Source organism: Diadema antillarum, unplaced genomic scaffold (assembly GCF_040938485.1).
Source record: "Diadema antillarum isolate AM-2024a unplaced genomic scaffold, OU_Dant_1.0 seq00000049_RagTag, whole genome shotgun sequence".
NCBI lineage: Eukaryota > Metazoa > Echinodermata > Echinoidea > Diadematoida > Diadematidae > Diadema > Diadema antillarum.
Window position 1 is genome coordinate 85,515 of NW_027271158.1, and position 15,511 is coordinate 101,025.

Genomic DNA, 15,511 nt, shown 5'->3' on the forward strand with positions numbered 1-15,511 from the left:
CATTTCATTTTCGGACTGTTGAACCTTCTGAAGAACGACCCTTACTTCACTTTCGGATTAACGAACCTTCGGAATAACGAACATCACCCGAAACTCTAAGGTGAAAGATTCCATTTGATAATACGGGCACACAGTTTTCTGGCAAGATAGCTGAAGTTAGTTATTTGTTATTTCCAGTAATTCATACGAATATTGCATACTCTATTTTCATTGGAAATAGGGGCAAGTGCGAATATTGTTTACAATTATGTAATTTACACCATGAGTCGTTCTCACAGCCTATACCCCAGCCTCAACGTGAGACTTGTGTATTACACGGACGACGTAGGTTCCGCTGCCTTGAAAAACAAAACAAAACAAAACAAAACCAGACAATCACGATGTACACTGTGTTCATTGAACAGCATAATGTAGCTGATATAACCTTTTTCTCTTTACATTATGGCCATTGTTGATTTCTTATTACCGGCTCGGATGAGTGATGATATTCAATTGTTTCACGTCATGTGGTCACCCGTCAGTCACGTCAGTAAACACCGAATCTCATCACAAGTCTATACAAAATAATAGCGTTTGTATATGATTTGCGTTGTATGATTATTTTACTGTCTACGTAGAAAAGGTCAGTCGATTGTATTCATATATATAGACGGCAAATTACACCATGACCATCAACGATCATGACTGTATGGCGACTATAGTATTCTCTTCCAATGCAAGTTTGTCTTTTCTTTAATCCTTCACTTGCAAGACAGTATGTTTGCATGAATGATTGTGGGAATTCGTTGTTGATATATGATAATTTTGCTTTGCGGGCGGATGCACCATGTGTAAATGTTTCAAATCCTGAACATAATTATTAGTTCTAAACTACATCAGATTAAATTGTATTTATTGGAAATAGAGCTTGTCTGTCACTTTGCTTACCTATAATCAAAACATAATGTATACATTGTCGTCTACAAAAGCTCTCAAATTAACCAAATAAATGTTTCCGAGGCCCCGGACCACTTCCGATTGAATATCGGAAACTGTAATCTTTGGTGTTTGTTTTAGAACTTGCAAGCACTGCCGCAATTAAGTATTCTTGTAACTTCTCAGTTGCTCACATCAAGCACTAATTTTTGCTATAAAGTCAAGCGAGTCCAAGAGGATATACATTGACGTCTGACCAATCAGAAAGTTTGTTATTTTGCAGTTCGTTACGTAGTAAGGATGAAAAAATAAAGTTGCGTGTATGCATGTGAAGCCTTTGAACCTTTTTCAAAGAAAGATCATATATAAATTCAATAATATATGCAATTATATGCTATATTTGAGAACATTTTTGGACCTTAAATACATTGCATGTTCTTTAAAAAAATGCACACTGCAGGAAATATCATGAAAGGACACATAGGCCACGTACATGTTCTTACCCAGAGTTCTTGTATGAATCTTTTCCTTTTTTTTGTCTTTCTACTTTTCCTCCCTGCATTAAACATTTTGATAATTAAATAATCTATCCAGTATCCACAGTTATCTAACTCAAATGTGAAAATCATAATATGCACGGGAATCGCAGAGGTTTTGTAAACAATAAGTCAAGAGTAGTAGTATATGTGAGTTACTTGTAGACCTATATGTATGCTTGTCAAAATAATGATTGATTTCAGGCTCTTGTCACTGCTAATGTGTACCAGATCGTCGAATTTCAATTCTAAATATGCAAAAGCTTCCTCGCGTCGGAGGCTGACACCCCTCCCGTATCCTCCCCCTTCGGTCCACTTCCATAAACTTCGGACACTGTGAAGACACACTGCGAATCAATTCACATTGTCCCTGAATTATAACATTATCATTATTATTGGTAGTAGTAGTAGTAGATGTAGTAGTAATAGTAGTAGTAGTAGTAGTAGTAGTAGTAGTAGTAGTAGTAGCAGTAGTAGTAGTAGTATTTTACTAAAAGATGCAAATATTCCTCCCAAAGGGTGCACTAGACCTTTAAACTTTGATTCTATATAAAAATGTCAAAGTTCCCTCGCCTCGCATGGTATGGGGGCACCATGACGGCCCTCCTCCTTAAGAACCAGTGGCGGATCCAAAGTGGGGTGCACCAGGTGCGTACGCCCCCTCTTTATTTGTTGTTAAAACAAAATAAAAAAAGAAAAAATTGAGATGAAACCTGGAAGTGGCATTAGAAATATTGTTTGCGCCCCCCCCCCCCCTTATACGGAATTCCTGGATCCGCCCCTGGGAACCATCTCCCCAAATTTAGTAAGGCCTACACAGTGAAGACACTCAAGCGGATCAATGAGGCCACAGAAACATGTGCACGTACCACGAAATAGCCATTCACCTTGTCCCTATACGATATTCATTTTCTCTCCCTCTTCTCAAGGGATTGAAAAATTAGCAAATATTCCAGCAAACTGTGCACCAGATCGTTGCATCTTAATTGAAAAAGCTCCCTCGTGTGGCAAGGGATACCCTCGCACTCCCACCCCCCCCCCCAAAAAAAAATAATAATAATAATAGGGGTTAATCCGAAGAATCGTCATTCTGAAGGTTCGTTAATCTGAAAATGAAATAAAGTTTGTTATTCCGAAAGTGAAAAGAAGGTGCGTAGCTAATGAACCTTCGGAATTTTCGGTTTAACAAACCTTCGGAATAAGGAACCCTTAGTGCAACAAAAATAAGATACAGGATTTCATCTGACGAGGCTAGAGGTATCTGGTTGTTTGAAAATATATATTTTATGCTTATACAATAACATATCTATTTGCTCTGGGTGGAGGGGTGTGTAACTTATAGTGTTTATAGTTTTGATTGAGACCTAACTTCAGGTTTCTAACATTTTTAGGTGAGATAATGAGAAAACTATCGTGAAATGTGAAAAAGCATGTTATTTAAGGAAGAATTGAACGTTTACTCGATGAAAATTTGTTTTTAAATGGCTGTATCCAAAACAGAGCGATCCTAATAAAAGGTGGGACCCACCTTTTATTACTCTCTAAAAGAAATCGAGTGAAAATATTCACTCTTGAAGGAGTGAATACAAAAAAGAGTGAATCTAGAGTGAAATTGGAGTGAATTTTGAGTGAAAATGTTCATTTTCACTCGTTTAAGAGTGACGTCAGGGATCACTCCAAAATCTTCGAGTGATCCCTGAGATCACTCCAAAATGAGTGAAAATGAACATTTTCACTCAAAATTCACTCCAATTTCACTCTAAATTCACTCTTTTGTTGTATTCACTCCTTTAAGAGTGAATATTTTCACTCAATTTTTTTAGAGTACGATCTCTTTGTTTTACCTTGTTTTTGGATGTCTCAGCCATTCCATAAACCGATTTTCATCAAAACATTGAATACCTCTTAGAATGGTATGCTCAGTACTATTTCATCAGTGGTTTCTTGGTATCTCGCAAAAAGTTAAAAGCCTAATCCTCATCTCCACCAATAGGCAACCTATATACAATGTACCATCCCTTTATTCACAAATGCCTCTCTCAAAAGCTGGTACGTGGTCTGGTAAAAAGACTACGTCATCACGAGCTTCGGCTAATGAATTGAAGTAGGAGGAGTCGACACGACTATTGGAGCTCGACTAACCAAGTTACCAATTACTAATTCGACTTGTTAATTTGAGTTTTGAAACACAATATCTTCATTATGTTACTCATTCTTGATGATGAGCATAAGGAGCACCTTAGCTTCCTGGCGAATGTCGACAGTGCAGGTAAATTCGATTAACAGTCAACTAGAACCTACTAGTAAAAGGGGTAATGTTCAGTCCCATTCGCCCTTTTTCGTGTATCGCCCATATCTGCACTATGACTGCAACCTCTCTGCTCTGTTTTGCCTTTGCATCAATAAATGATGATGCACAGGGCCAGCCCTAATGATAACCGGTTAGAGGCTATACCTAGATTCTGTTACAATATTTCTACCTCTTATCTATATAAAGATTTCTGCAAGAGTAAATATTAAGTAAATTTATCCATGCCATGGGAACCAGTGTAGATGTGAATGTGAAAAAGGGCGCTATGCATGCTTGACAGTCGGACGCATATTTTTTAGCTCTGCAAATTGCAGTTTAAATCCTATCAAATTTTTAATTTTCTTCGAGGCATCTGCGTTTTAATCGGTGATATTATAGTGTTTTTTACTATGCTGATCCATCTGTGATGGATTTTTATCCTTATGTGTGAGAAATTAGCGAGAAATTTTGACCTACAAATTGGACCAACGTCTGCTCTGAGGTGGAAGCTCAAGCAACACAGCTCTACGGACCGACCTCACGTGTGTGAAAGTGCAATCAAAATTTTCGTGCATCCAACAAGTAACGCGCCAACATATGTGCCGACCGCCATCTTGGATTTTATGCCTTGTGGGATGTTTTTAAACATTTTTTGTAATAAAAGTATTTGTATGGTTATTAAATAAGTGTTTGTTTTGGGAGTATTTTTTATGAACAACGACAGCCTGCATTATGGCGATTTTACAGTCATTCTGGATCCCAGCCCTAGTAATGATTCTCAGCCTGATTATTAGAACCAGCAGCAGCACAGCTGAACATGAGTGTGGTGTCAACAGAGAAAATCTGCAATCAAATATCTTCCGTGACAACTGGATGGCACCATCTTCCGCCCTTAGTTTTTCGCAACACAGATTATACAAGCAAGAAAACCAAGTGAGCATGTTCCATTACTCTTTGTATTTGTTGAAGTCAAAATCACCAAGAACAATGTTGAGTGTGAAGAGGGCTAGACTTATGGCCTTTGTGTATGTTTTGCTGTCAGGTGATATTGAACTAAATCCTGGCCCCCGTAAACCAAAGTACCCTTGTGAAATTTGTAAGAAAGCAGCCAAATGGGGACAGAAAGCTGTTGAATGTGAACAGTGCCAGGGTTGGTTTCACGCTTCATGCCTGAAAATGAGTGATGACATGTATGATTATTTGTCAGATCATCCATCTTTTTCTTGGATCTGTTCTAATTGTGGAAACCCAAATGTGTCGTTTTTCTCTCTAAGCGCTACCAAGTTAGAACTGTCCAACAGTTTCGACCCATTGACCCAGTTACCAAGTAATGCCATTAACGTTTCATCAGATGATAGGCAAGACCTAGACATTGGACAACCTGTTCAAACATCAAGCCCAAACCCAAAACCTAAGACTTCAGTGTTTAGCAGAAAAAATGCAGGAGCCAATCCCAAGGACAACTATAAAAGAAGGAACAAACAGAAGCCTGAGTTAACAAAACGGATGAAAATGATTAATTTGAATTGTCAGAGTATAAAAGCTAAATTATTGAGCTTCGAAGCTGTATTGGCTTGTGAGAACCCAGATGTGGTAATCGGGACTGAGTCTTGGTTAAACAGCTCTATTTCTACCGGGGAAATTTTTCCATCATGCTACAATGTTTTCAGAAGAGATAGAGCGACTGATCAGAGAGGTGGTGGAGTTTTCATTGCTGTAAGAGATACCTTCCTTGCGTCAGAAGAGCCACATCTCCAAACAAACTCAGAAATTATATGGGTCTCAATCCACGTAAAAGGAATACCACCCTTGTACATAGGTGCATTTTATAGACCACCCTCGTCAAACTTAGAGTACTTGGAAGAGTTGGAATTATCGTTATCAAGAGTTCCAAAAAATGCTTCCGTGTGGATCCTTGGTGACTTCAACCTACCACACGTTGATTGGGAATCAGCCGTCTTCAAACCTGGTGGCCAGTACCCAGCAGTGAGTAGGAAAGTGATAGATATCATGAATGACAATAACCTACAACAACTTGTTAAAGATCCTACAAGAGCAGAGAATATACTGGACCTGTGCTTCACAAATCGCCCTGCATCTGCAGAATCTGTGAAGGTGGACCATGGTATTAGTGACCATGATATGGTGATTATAGAAGCTGTGTTAAAGCCCAAAGTTAACAGACCACCCAAGCGGAAAGTTTACATCTACAAGAAGGCGAACTTCGAGGAAATCAACAGGGACATGGAAGATTTCAACAAATCCCTCACTCACGATCGCATCTCCTCTTCAAGTATGGAGGAACTCTATACTGACTTTAAAACAGCCCTTCAGTCATCAGTTCAAAGACACATCCCCTCTAAGATGACCTCAAGTCGTTTCTCATACCCATGGATAGACAGATCACTCAAAAGGGACTACAGAAAGAAGAAGAGACTCTACAATAAAGCGAAAAGGTCACAGTCTCCCACTGACCAAGAAGCATTCAAGAAACTGAGAAGAAGTATTGACAGGAGAACCAGGAAGGCATATAAGAACTACTTGAGAGATGTTATCGGGGCCAGCCTAAGAACCGAAAACCCTAAACCTTTCTGGAAATTTATTAAGGCTAAGAGACAAGAAGTAAGTGGAATTCCACCCCTCAAAGTCCGTGGTAATATCATCCCAGGGGCAATGGAGAAAGCAGAGGCATTTAATGAATACTTCTGCTCAGTATTCACTGACGAAGATGACAACATACCAGACCTAGACGGTAGTAATATCCCGGATATAGATGATATTGTGATAACTGAAGAAGGAGTTCGTAAACTGCTTTTGAATATCAACCCGAATAAAGCTGCAGGTCCTGATGGAATACAAGGAAAGGTTCTTAAAGCCTGTGCAGGTAGCATTGCCCCAGCTCTGCAAAAGATTTTTCAGAAATCCATCTCTACCGGTGATCTTCCCAAGGTTTGGCGCACCGCGAATGTAACACCTATCTACAAAAAAGATGATCGTTCCCAACCACAGAGCTACAGACCAGTCTCCTTAACCTCGATCGTTTGCAAATTACTCGAGCACATCATCCATGGCCATATCATGAAACATTTCGAGAGGTTTGGAATTTTAGCTGATCAGCAGCATGGCTTTCAAAAAGGCAGGTCGTGTGAGTCACAACTTTCAGGCTTGATCGACGACATACAGAAAGTTTTGGACAATAGGGGCCAAGTTGATTTAATAATATTGGACTTTAAAAAAGCTTTTGATGTAGTTCCCCATCATCGTCTACTTCATAAGCTTGAATATTTTGGAATTCGAAACAAAATCCATGTTTGGTTGAAGAATTTCCTAAACAACCGCCACCAGAGAGTTCTTTTGGAAGGGATTACCAGTGGACCCTTACCTGTGAAGTCAGGCGTTCCACAGGGCACAGTGATGGGGCCACTGTTGTTCCTCACCTATGTTAATGATCTACCCAGTAACCTCTCATCTAAAGTACGCCTGTTCGCGGATGATTGTATTTTGTATCGTGGGATTGAAACCTCTTCAGACCAAACTTCACTCCAAGCTGATATTGACACACTTCGGGCCTGGGAACAAAAGTGGCAGATGGGCTTCAATACTTCCAAATGCTTCGTTATGACTGTCACTCACAAATCAAGACCCCCTCAGTTCAGTTACTCCATGGGAAACAACACACTAAGTAGAGTCGATCATCACCCATACCTTGGAGTTGAATTGGCATCGGATCTGTCTTGGACCATGCATATCAACCAAGTAATCAACAAAGCCAACCGTCAGCTTGGTCTGCTGAGAAGGAATTTGTTTAGCTGCGACATACAAACCAAAGCCATAGCTTACATCACCCTGGTACGTCCACTCTTGGAATACTGTCACGCAGTTTGGGACCCAAGTCAACAAAACAACAAACAAGCAATCGAAAAGATCCAAAAAAGAGCTGCAAGATTTGCATGCAACAATTATGACAGATCAGCTAGTGTAACAAATATGATGAAGCGACTGGAATGGGAAAGCCTCGAGAGACGTAGAATCAAATCTCGCCTTCTCATCATCTATAAAGAGACCCAAGGATTAATCCCCAGCAATATTAAACATCTGCAAAGCTCCAATTTAACCAAGAGAAAACCAACCACACGACACTCCTCCAAGAAATTTGTGTACGACCATATAAGAGCAAATAAGAGCTGCTACCGGCAGTCTCTATACCCAAGGACAATCCCCCAGTGGAACAACCTCCCAGATAATGTCAGAGAAGCTTCTACAATCCAAAAATTTAAAGACCTTCTTGAAAATATTAAGTTTGAATAAGATATGCCTCCGACTCAAGCATATATTGCTACCTACATGTACGGGATAGCCACACCAGGCGTTTGTACATCAAGGATATCAAGATCAAGATCAAGATAATCGTATGAATTTTAGTAAATTTACACACCGCCACTTAAATTTATATGATTTTCAATTTCAAACATGCTCTTGCATTGTTACAAACGCAAATTTGCACTCAGATAGATTCTAAATAAACATGCTAAGCAGTAAATCTATTTCACAAACTTTAATTTGGAAAAGACAAACATTAGAGAGAGTCTGTAAAAACCAGTAGAAGTTGACCCTTGCCATTTTGACACTCCCACATTTTGAGAAGAGCTTGTGAATTGAAGCTTTGACTTTTGTGCTGCCCACCACTACTGCAACAGTCAGTACAATAAGCCGTATAATGCAATGTAAGCCTACATATGTAAACGGCATGTTTGAAAAACCAGGCCGTGGAAACTAGTATGAGTAGAAGTCTGCTACAGCTACATACACTAGCACCGTACCCCTGCTGATATGATTTTGTAAGAGATCCCATGACTACATGATACACGATATGCTTGCAGTGAACAGGTGAATATTGATTATGACTGAAAACCACGTCACATAAAGAGCAACATGACTCTCTACAAGTCTGACACTAGATTTAGAGCTATTTGCTGACAGTGATGTACAGCAATGGGTGAATGATGATAGATCGACACCCACTTCTTCTTTTGACTCTTAAAAAGAGTACTGATATCTTATGCTTTAGTGAATCAATACAGAAACATGTTATTTTGGTGTTGTTTTTTCAGTTCTTCAAGAGTTCTGCAAAATTGCTGTAGAATTTATGAGGAAAGGAATCAACCAGAAAGTCTACCTGAATGCTGCACGTAAGTACAGTATGTTATGGCATATGTACCCATAACACATCTCACCTGTATGCCTAGTAAACACTGCTTGCTTTGAAGTCTAGATATCTGGGCACCTATACTGTGTAATCATATCTTTTTTTTATTTTTATTTTTTTTCTCTCTTTAAAGGTGTGTCATGAATTGCTCAAGCATCCAAACAGAGTAAAAAGTAGTTTGAAGCAACATCTACTGGCCGAGCTCTGTATTCTGCATAGTATTTCATGTCCTCAGTTGTGGGTTTGTTTGTTTGTTTGTTTTTCTTATTCTTCTTTTCTTACCCTCCATTATATAAACTTAAAGGGACTGTACAGTTGTGGTTGAGGTGATTGATTCATGTTTTGAACATTTCTAAGTGATATAATGAGAAACCTCTTATGAAATATGAAAGAGCATGTAATTTTAAGAAGGATTCAACGTTTATTTGATGAAAATTGGTTTTCAAATGGCTGAGATATCCAAAAAGGTGATAAATAAAAGGCGACAGGCCACAACTTTATTGGGATCTCTTTGTTACACCTTGTTTTTGGATATCTCAGCCATTTCAAAACCGATTTTCATCAAATAAACTTTTGGTACCCCTTAGAATTGCATGCTCTTTTGCATCTCATAGAGTGTTTTCTGAATATCTCGCAAAACGTTAATAGCTAAATCCTCTTCTTGACCAGAACTGTACACACCCTTTAATGTAAAACTTAAAGGTTTGTGTTCATGGAACAATTACTACAATTTCATTGAAATAGCATTAGAGTGAATTCATTTTCCATACGTACATTTTTTTTTGTTGTTGTTGAAAAAATTGGCACATGTATACAGTCAACTCTGTGCAATTCTTAATATGAACCAATTAAGTTGAGATCTGGCTTTGACTAATAACAGTCACATGCCTTATTTTGGTCTGAGAATTGCCTTCAATGCAAGAAGAACCTTGAAACATGTGACTAAAGCTTATTTAATCGTATGTAACTTTCAGTCAGAGTGCTGTTTATCTACACAAGTTGGTTGGTGGTAACACTACTTTTATCCATATTGTGTATTTTTCATGAAACAGAGAAACTGAATGAGGATGCAGACACTGTGAGGCATGGTGTAGAAGGCCTTATGTACCTCCTTACGGAGAGTGCCAGATTGATGGTAAGAAAGACCTTGAGGCATCTTGTTTTGCCTTCTACTACTTTGTTTGTGTGTGCACAAATACTTACAAATTTCAGTTTGTATGTTGCAAAGTGATTCCAAGTCAACTTAAAAAACTATCAGGATGTATGCACCTATCCCATTTTTTTTTGTTGAAGTCTATTTACAAGTACTTCTGGTGAACCCACTTTAGGTTTAACCTCTGTGCTTTTGACATAGTGTAATCTAATGTGTTCACTAGTTTTGTTTTGTTTTGTTGTTTTTTTTAGGAAAAAAATCAAAGATATCAGAGAGTGTAACGTGTTGAGCTGCTAGAATGCATCAAGCGATAATTATGAACAGCAAGACGTTTCACTTTACTATGTAGAATAGATGCAGGCCTAGTCTTTTAGATCTCATCTTCATCAATGATTATGATTAAGCTTTTATAGGGCAGGTAAAGAATTAGTGTTCCCTATGCACTTAACAATAACTCTTACCATTTTACAATATTATCACACACACAAAAATATGTAACAAATTGCATTCAAAATAATAATAGATGTAATCATACAACACACAATATAAACTGTATGCATTAATATATGTAACTTCATTCCAGGGAAAACCCCTTTCCCCCTGCATTGAGGGCATGTATTTCTTTCTTTCTTTCTTTCGTGATTAAGAGGTATTGCGTGTGATTGGTCTGAGCTCAAGGAATTATATTTTTCATATATTTCTCAATATTCAGTAAATTACAAGGTCACTGATATTAGCAGACTGGTATGGGTTGTAGGTGCTCTGTGGGGTCTTGGGCAATTACCCGAGACCCTTTTTCCCTTGACCCTAACCCTAATCCTAATCCTAATCCTAATCCTGAACTTAATCCTAATCCTAACCCTAAACCTAACACTAATCTTAAAGGGACTGTACAGTACTGTTTGAGGTGAGGGATTCATGTTTTGAACATTCCTAAGTGAGAGAATGAGAAACCGCTTATGAAATGGTTGATATGGAAGAGCATGTAATTTTAAGGAGGATTCAACGTTTATTTGATGAAAATTGGTTTTCAAATGGCTGAGATATCCGAAAAAGTGATAATAATAAAAGGCGACAGGCCACAACTTTATTAGTATCTTTTTGTTTCACCTTGTTTTTGGATATCTCAGCCATTTCAAAACCGATTTTGATCAAATAAACCTTTGATGCCCCTTCGAATTGCATGCTCTTTGACATCTCATAGAGTGGTTTCTGAATATCTCACAAAACGTTAAAAGCTAAATCCTCGCCTCGACCAGAACTGTACTCACCCTTTAATCTTTACTCTAACCTTATCACTAACCAGTATTTAGCCGGGGGTAATTGCCCTGATACGGCTCTGTGATGAATTCAATTGATAAAACATATTCCTATCTTCATGCCACCTTCCCCCAGGTGTCAGACTTAGACTTCCAGGATTCCATAGCAGTGCTGGGCTTCTCGGAGGACCTGCGCAAGGAGCTCCTAGCCCTCTACACGGAGAGACGGACGGAGATCAGGACGATTCTGGCAGAGATGGCCATGGATCTGCCCCACTATCACAACCTGGAGTGGAGACTAGATGTGGAGGTTGGTTTCACAAAGAGTCGACGAGTGGAGATGTAGTGTTGGATGCGGTGATGGTGTGTTGTCAAGGGAGGGTGTGGCTTGGGAGACAGGATTCTCCCAAATAGTGATTACACTATTGAAAGACTCCTACAATGTGCTGTATATGCCACATATTTTGCGAGCGTAGTATCTTGGGAATTGGGACCTTGAAGACAATTTTGCAAATGGTTGAATTTGCTATCGAGAACCACATAAGTAATGAGGAAGTGTTGTTATGATTTTACTGGAGAAATTAGTAATTTATCATCTTGCAGACAATGTACAATGTATACATGTGTTGTAGGAGGCAATGCTGTAGTAAAAGCATTTGTGCTTCGTTACTTTTGCGAATATTGGTTGACCCATGAATTCGTGAAAATGTAAACACTGTCAAATATACTGCATGTACACTGTCCCCCTTTTGTGCTCAATGTCCAGCCCTGCAAAGAGACTGCAAATCTGAGAGCATTTTTCCCACCACTGTGTAGTAATTTTCAGACGTGGTTTGCTGTTAGTAACTTTTGTTTTTCCATGTTGGAGGCAAATGAAAAGTCTTAGTACGGTTGGAAAGTGACATGTTTATAAGGAGAAACTGTCCTAATTGATCAGTTAGAAGGCCATAAGTCTCTTGAAGGTTATTAAGGAATACAGGTTGATATATTTTGATTCTTTTGTCAGAAGTGATCCGTGTTTTCTCCTCTCCCGACCTCACCAGCTTGCCAGCCGCTCTCTCAGGCATCAAACAATACCCACAGTCCTCATGAAGCTCCACACTAAGGATTATGGCGAGGACGAGGTCCACACCCTGCAGACTGACCCCGTCAACCTGGTCCACCTTACCCAGGCGCTAGAGGGAGCCCTTGCCGAAGTGAAAACACAGCACTGCCGAAGGATTATCCGGAATATCAACAAATGAGAATGGACTCTTTTTATTGCTTGTCGGAAGAGAAAGATATGTCTATTTTGTTACCTTATATAAATGAATCATAATAATAGTGTATGAAAAAGAATAATTAAAGTGAGATTTTTCCCCTTTCTCTCTCTGCTTTGTATCAGGTGCAAAGAATCAGCACATGATGACCTGCGACCTGAAGATTTTGCCAGTTTTAGAGCTCATAAAGTACACTGTACAGTTATGAAACCATCTTGTTGTGTTTTTGGTCACAAACCCCTCATTTACCAATCATGGTATTTAGTTTGTCAAGATGTGATAGTAAAAAATAAAAATAAAATGAAAAATAAAGAAATCCATGGCTTTGCTCCCGGCATTTGAGTAGCAAAGCTGGCTTTGTTTTTTGTTTTTTGTTTTTTGTTTATTTTGTTTTAAGATATATGATAAAGTCATGGAAGGAAGTTAAGTGATCTTACACCTCTCCAATTATGCTCTGGTAAAAGGCATTTGTTCATTAGAATGTAAAAAAGGACCCAAATGACACTTATGCTGATCTGCCAATAGGTATATATACACCAGTCGACTAGTGTGCTTTGCATGGCAAAAGGCGCACAAGATAACTTGTGTGTTGCCAAGCTGGTTATCTGTTGCCCAACTGTTCAGGCTTTTAAAGATATGTGAGATGTTGCCACCTTCAGCTTTTCATTTGCATCAAGTTTCTTTTCATCATATTGGGGAACCTTATTAACAAGCTGCTTTGGTCCACTGAAATTTCTGTGTTTTCTCGGATATCTCATTATCAGGGATAACAACAGAAGAGTGTTATTTAAAGGAATGGGACCTGCGAAATTATCTTGTTTTATCAGGTATCTCGCAATGTCCAGTCCTGTCATAACAAGGTTCCATTGTATATTCCAAGTTTTCTATATCATCTTTTCTGTACTTGTGCAGTGTACATTTAATTTGTCTTTGATATGTATTGATGAGTGAAGGTGTAACTCCTGCTCTTCTCAATACATGTACTTCAGCACTGGATATGTCTTTAGTCCATTTTTAGTCCCACGTCCTTCAGTAAACAGGGATCAATGAATTGAGATCATTTAATTCTCATCTGTATGACAGGGAAACTCCATTACTAACAAGGTCACCATGACCATCGATTTTACCTGGTTACAAGAGGTATCATTATGTAAACTTACTAAAAAGAGGCCAGCTTTAAAACAGTAATGGACAATTTTGGGCCACCGAATTCACTTTGTTAAAAGCAGTACCTCATTTTAAAGGAGCTCGTTATAATGAGGTGTCGCTGTATTTTAAGAGATCCTTCCTGTTGTACTTTATTGTGGTTACTCTTAACCCGTTGAGGACGGACTGATTTTGCTACAACACGCAATTCCCATAGACCCCTGCCCGAGTATACTCGGGACTCGTCCTCAACGGGTTAAATCTCTTTCTGTGTCAAGAGGAATAACCCTTATTGTGATGACATAGGTAGGTGGTCTTACTGTATGGGCACATAAGAATTTGAGATTTTTACCTTTCAAAACAGAACTTTACATAAAAAGTGTAAAGAGCTTTACATGAATTCACTTGGCCATTGGTTAATGGCCAAGTTGAATGGACTGTCTATGTTTAATACAGTGGACTCTTATGATAAAATCAATTCAATGAGATAAGTGAAGTCACTTTGTAATATCAGAATTTGTTATTTCAGGGTTTGACAAGTAAGAAAAAGTGCAAAGAATCTTTGATCCTTTGGGCAAGAAAATTACTTTGTTAAAATGAATGTTTGTTACATCAATGTCCCTTATAATTAGAGTCCACTGTTCAAAAAATCTTTTGCAAGTGGTAATGCATCAAACCTAGCTATGTTTTACAAATCAATATTCATTCTCTTTTGCTGTCGTTGTGACATGATCAGTTACCAATTCAAAGATAATGGGGTGCTGTACATTGCACTCCCGTTATAACGAAATCCCGGTTACAACGAAGTAAAAATTCAGGTGGCAGAATTATCCGCTCTTTGTTCTTTATTGTTCGTTTGTTCGGTTGTAACAAAATTTCAGTATAACGAAAGAAAATTGCTGGTCCCGAGGACTTCGTTATAACAGGAGTCCAATGTAAAACCAGAAAAATGTGCAGCATGAAATTTCCGCAAATTGGAGCCGACAGCCTTTGGCAGCGATAGAATTATCACGAATTGCCTCTAGCATTCAATGCATGAAAGTTTAGGTTAGTTAACTTTTCATGTGGATTTCAATTTTGCGAATCTTGGCTGCTCGCCAAATTCGCAAAAATTTCATGCTCGCAAAAATTTCTGGTTTGACAGTAAACTCCCCACAAGTAAAGTGTCTTTGTAGATGTACGAAGTCATATGTAATATCCAGTTGAACATTTTAGAAATAAGAAAAAGCAAAATTGATACATACATATGCAATTATGCTTCTTCATAGAGTTTTTTGCAATATTGACAACATTGCTAAGACAAACCACATGAGCTGGCAGTTTCAGGTTGCAAAATATTTAATTTTGATAAAAATGATCAATTCAAGGCTTTATACATCAATGTAGCTTTTTTATGCTCAATGCATTATACTATACAATGTATATATAATATATCTGTTATAATACATACATGTATTTTGATGCAGGTAAAGTGCATATAAATAACTTCTGATCAAAAAATTCATAATCAAACAAGGGGCAGGGATCTGATCTGATTCATCAGAGTGATGACTGATGACGTGCAAGATTTTGAGAAAGACATGAAAATATACACTACATACAGTTTTGTGGGGTCATGTGCACATACTGCAAATTATCTTGAGAAGTCATCCTAGTAATGATTAGATTTGACGAGATCATCGATTCTTGGATGAGAATGGAAAAGTGCATTCAGTGTTGTAACGACAGATAACATCTCATCAAGAAT

General features: G+C 38.3%; 1 protein-coding gene across 1 annotated transcript; it reads left to right on the top strand.

The window, feature by feature from the left end:
• The first annotated feature begins 3,632 nt into the window (after window positions 1-3,632).
• On the top strand, window positions 3,633-14,086 carry LOC139725522 (COMM domain-containing protein 2-like). The gene is made up of 5 exons (XM_071636606.1): window positions 3,633-3,720; window positions 8,853-8,930; window positions 10,000-10,082; window positions 11,496-11,669; window positions 12,403-14,086. The coding sequence occupies exons 1-5, from the start codon at window positions 3,654-3,656 to the stop codon at window positions 12,601-12,603; spliced, it is 603 nt and encodes a 200-aa protein (XP_071492707.1). The 5' UTR covers window positions 3,633-3,653; the 3' UTR covers window positions 12,604-14,086.
• The last annotated feature ends 1,425 nt before the right edge of the window (window positions 14,087-15,511 follow it).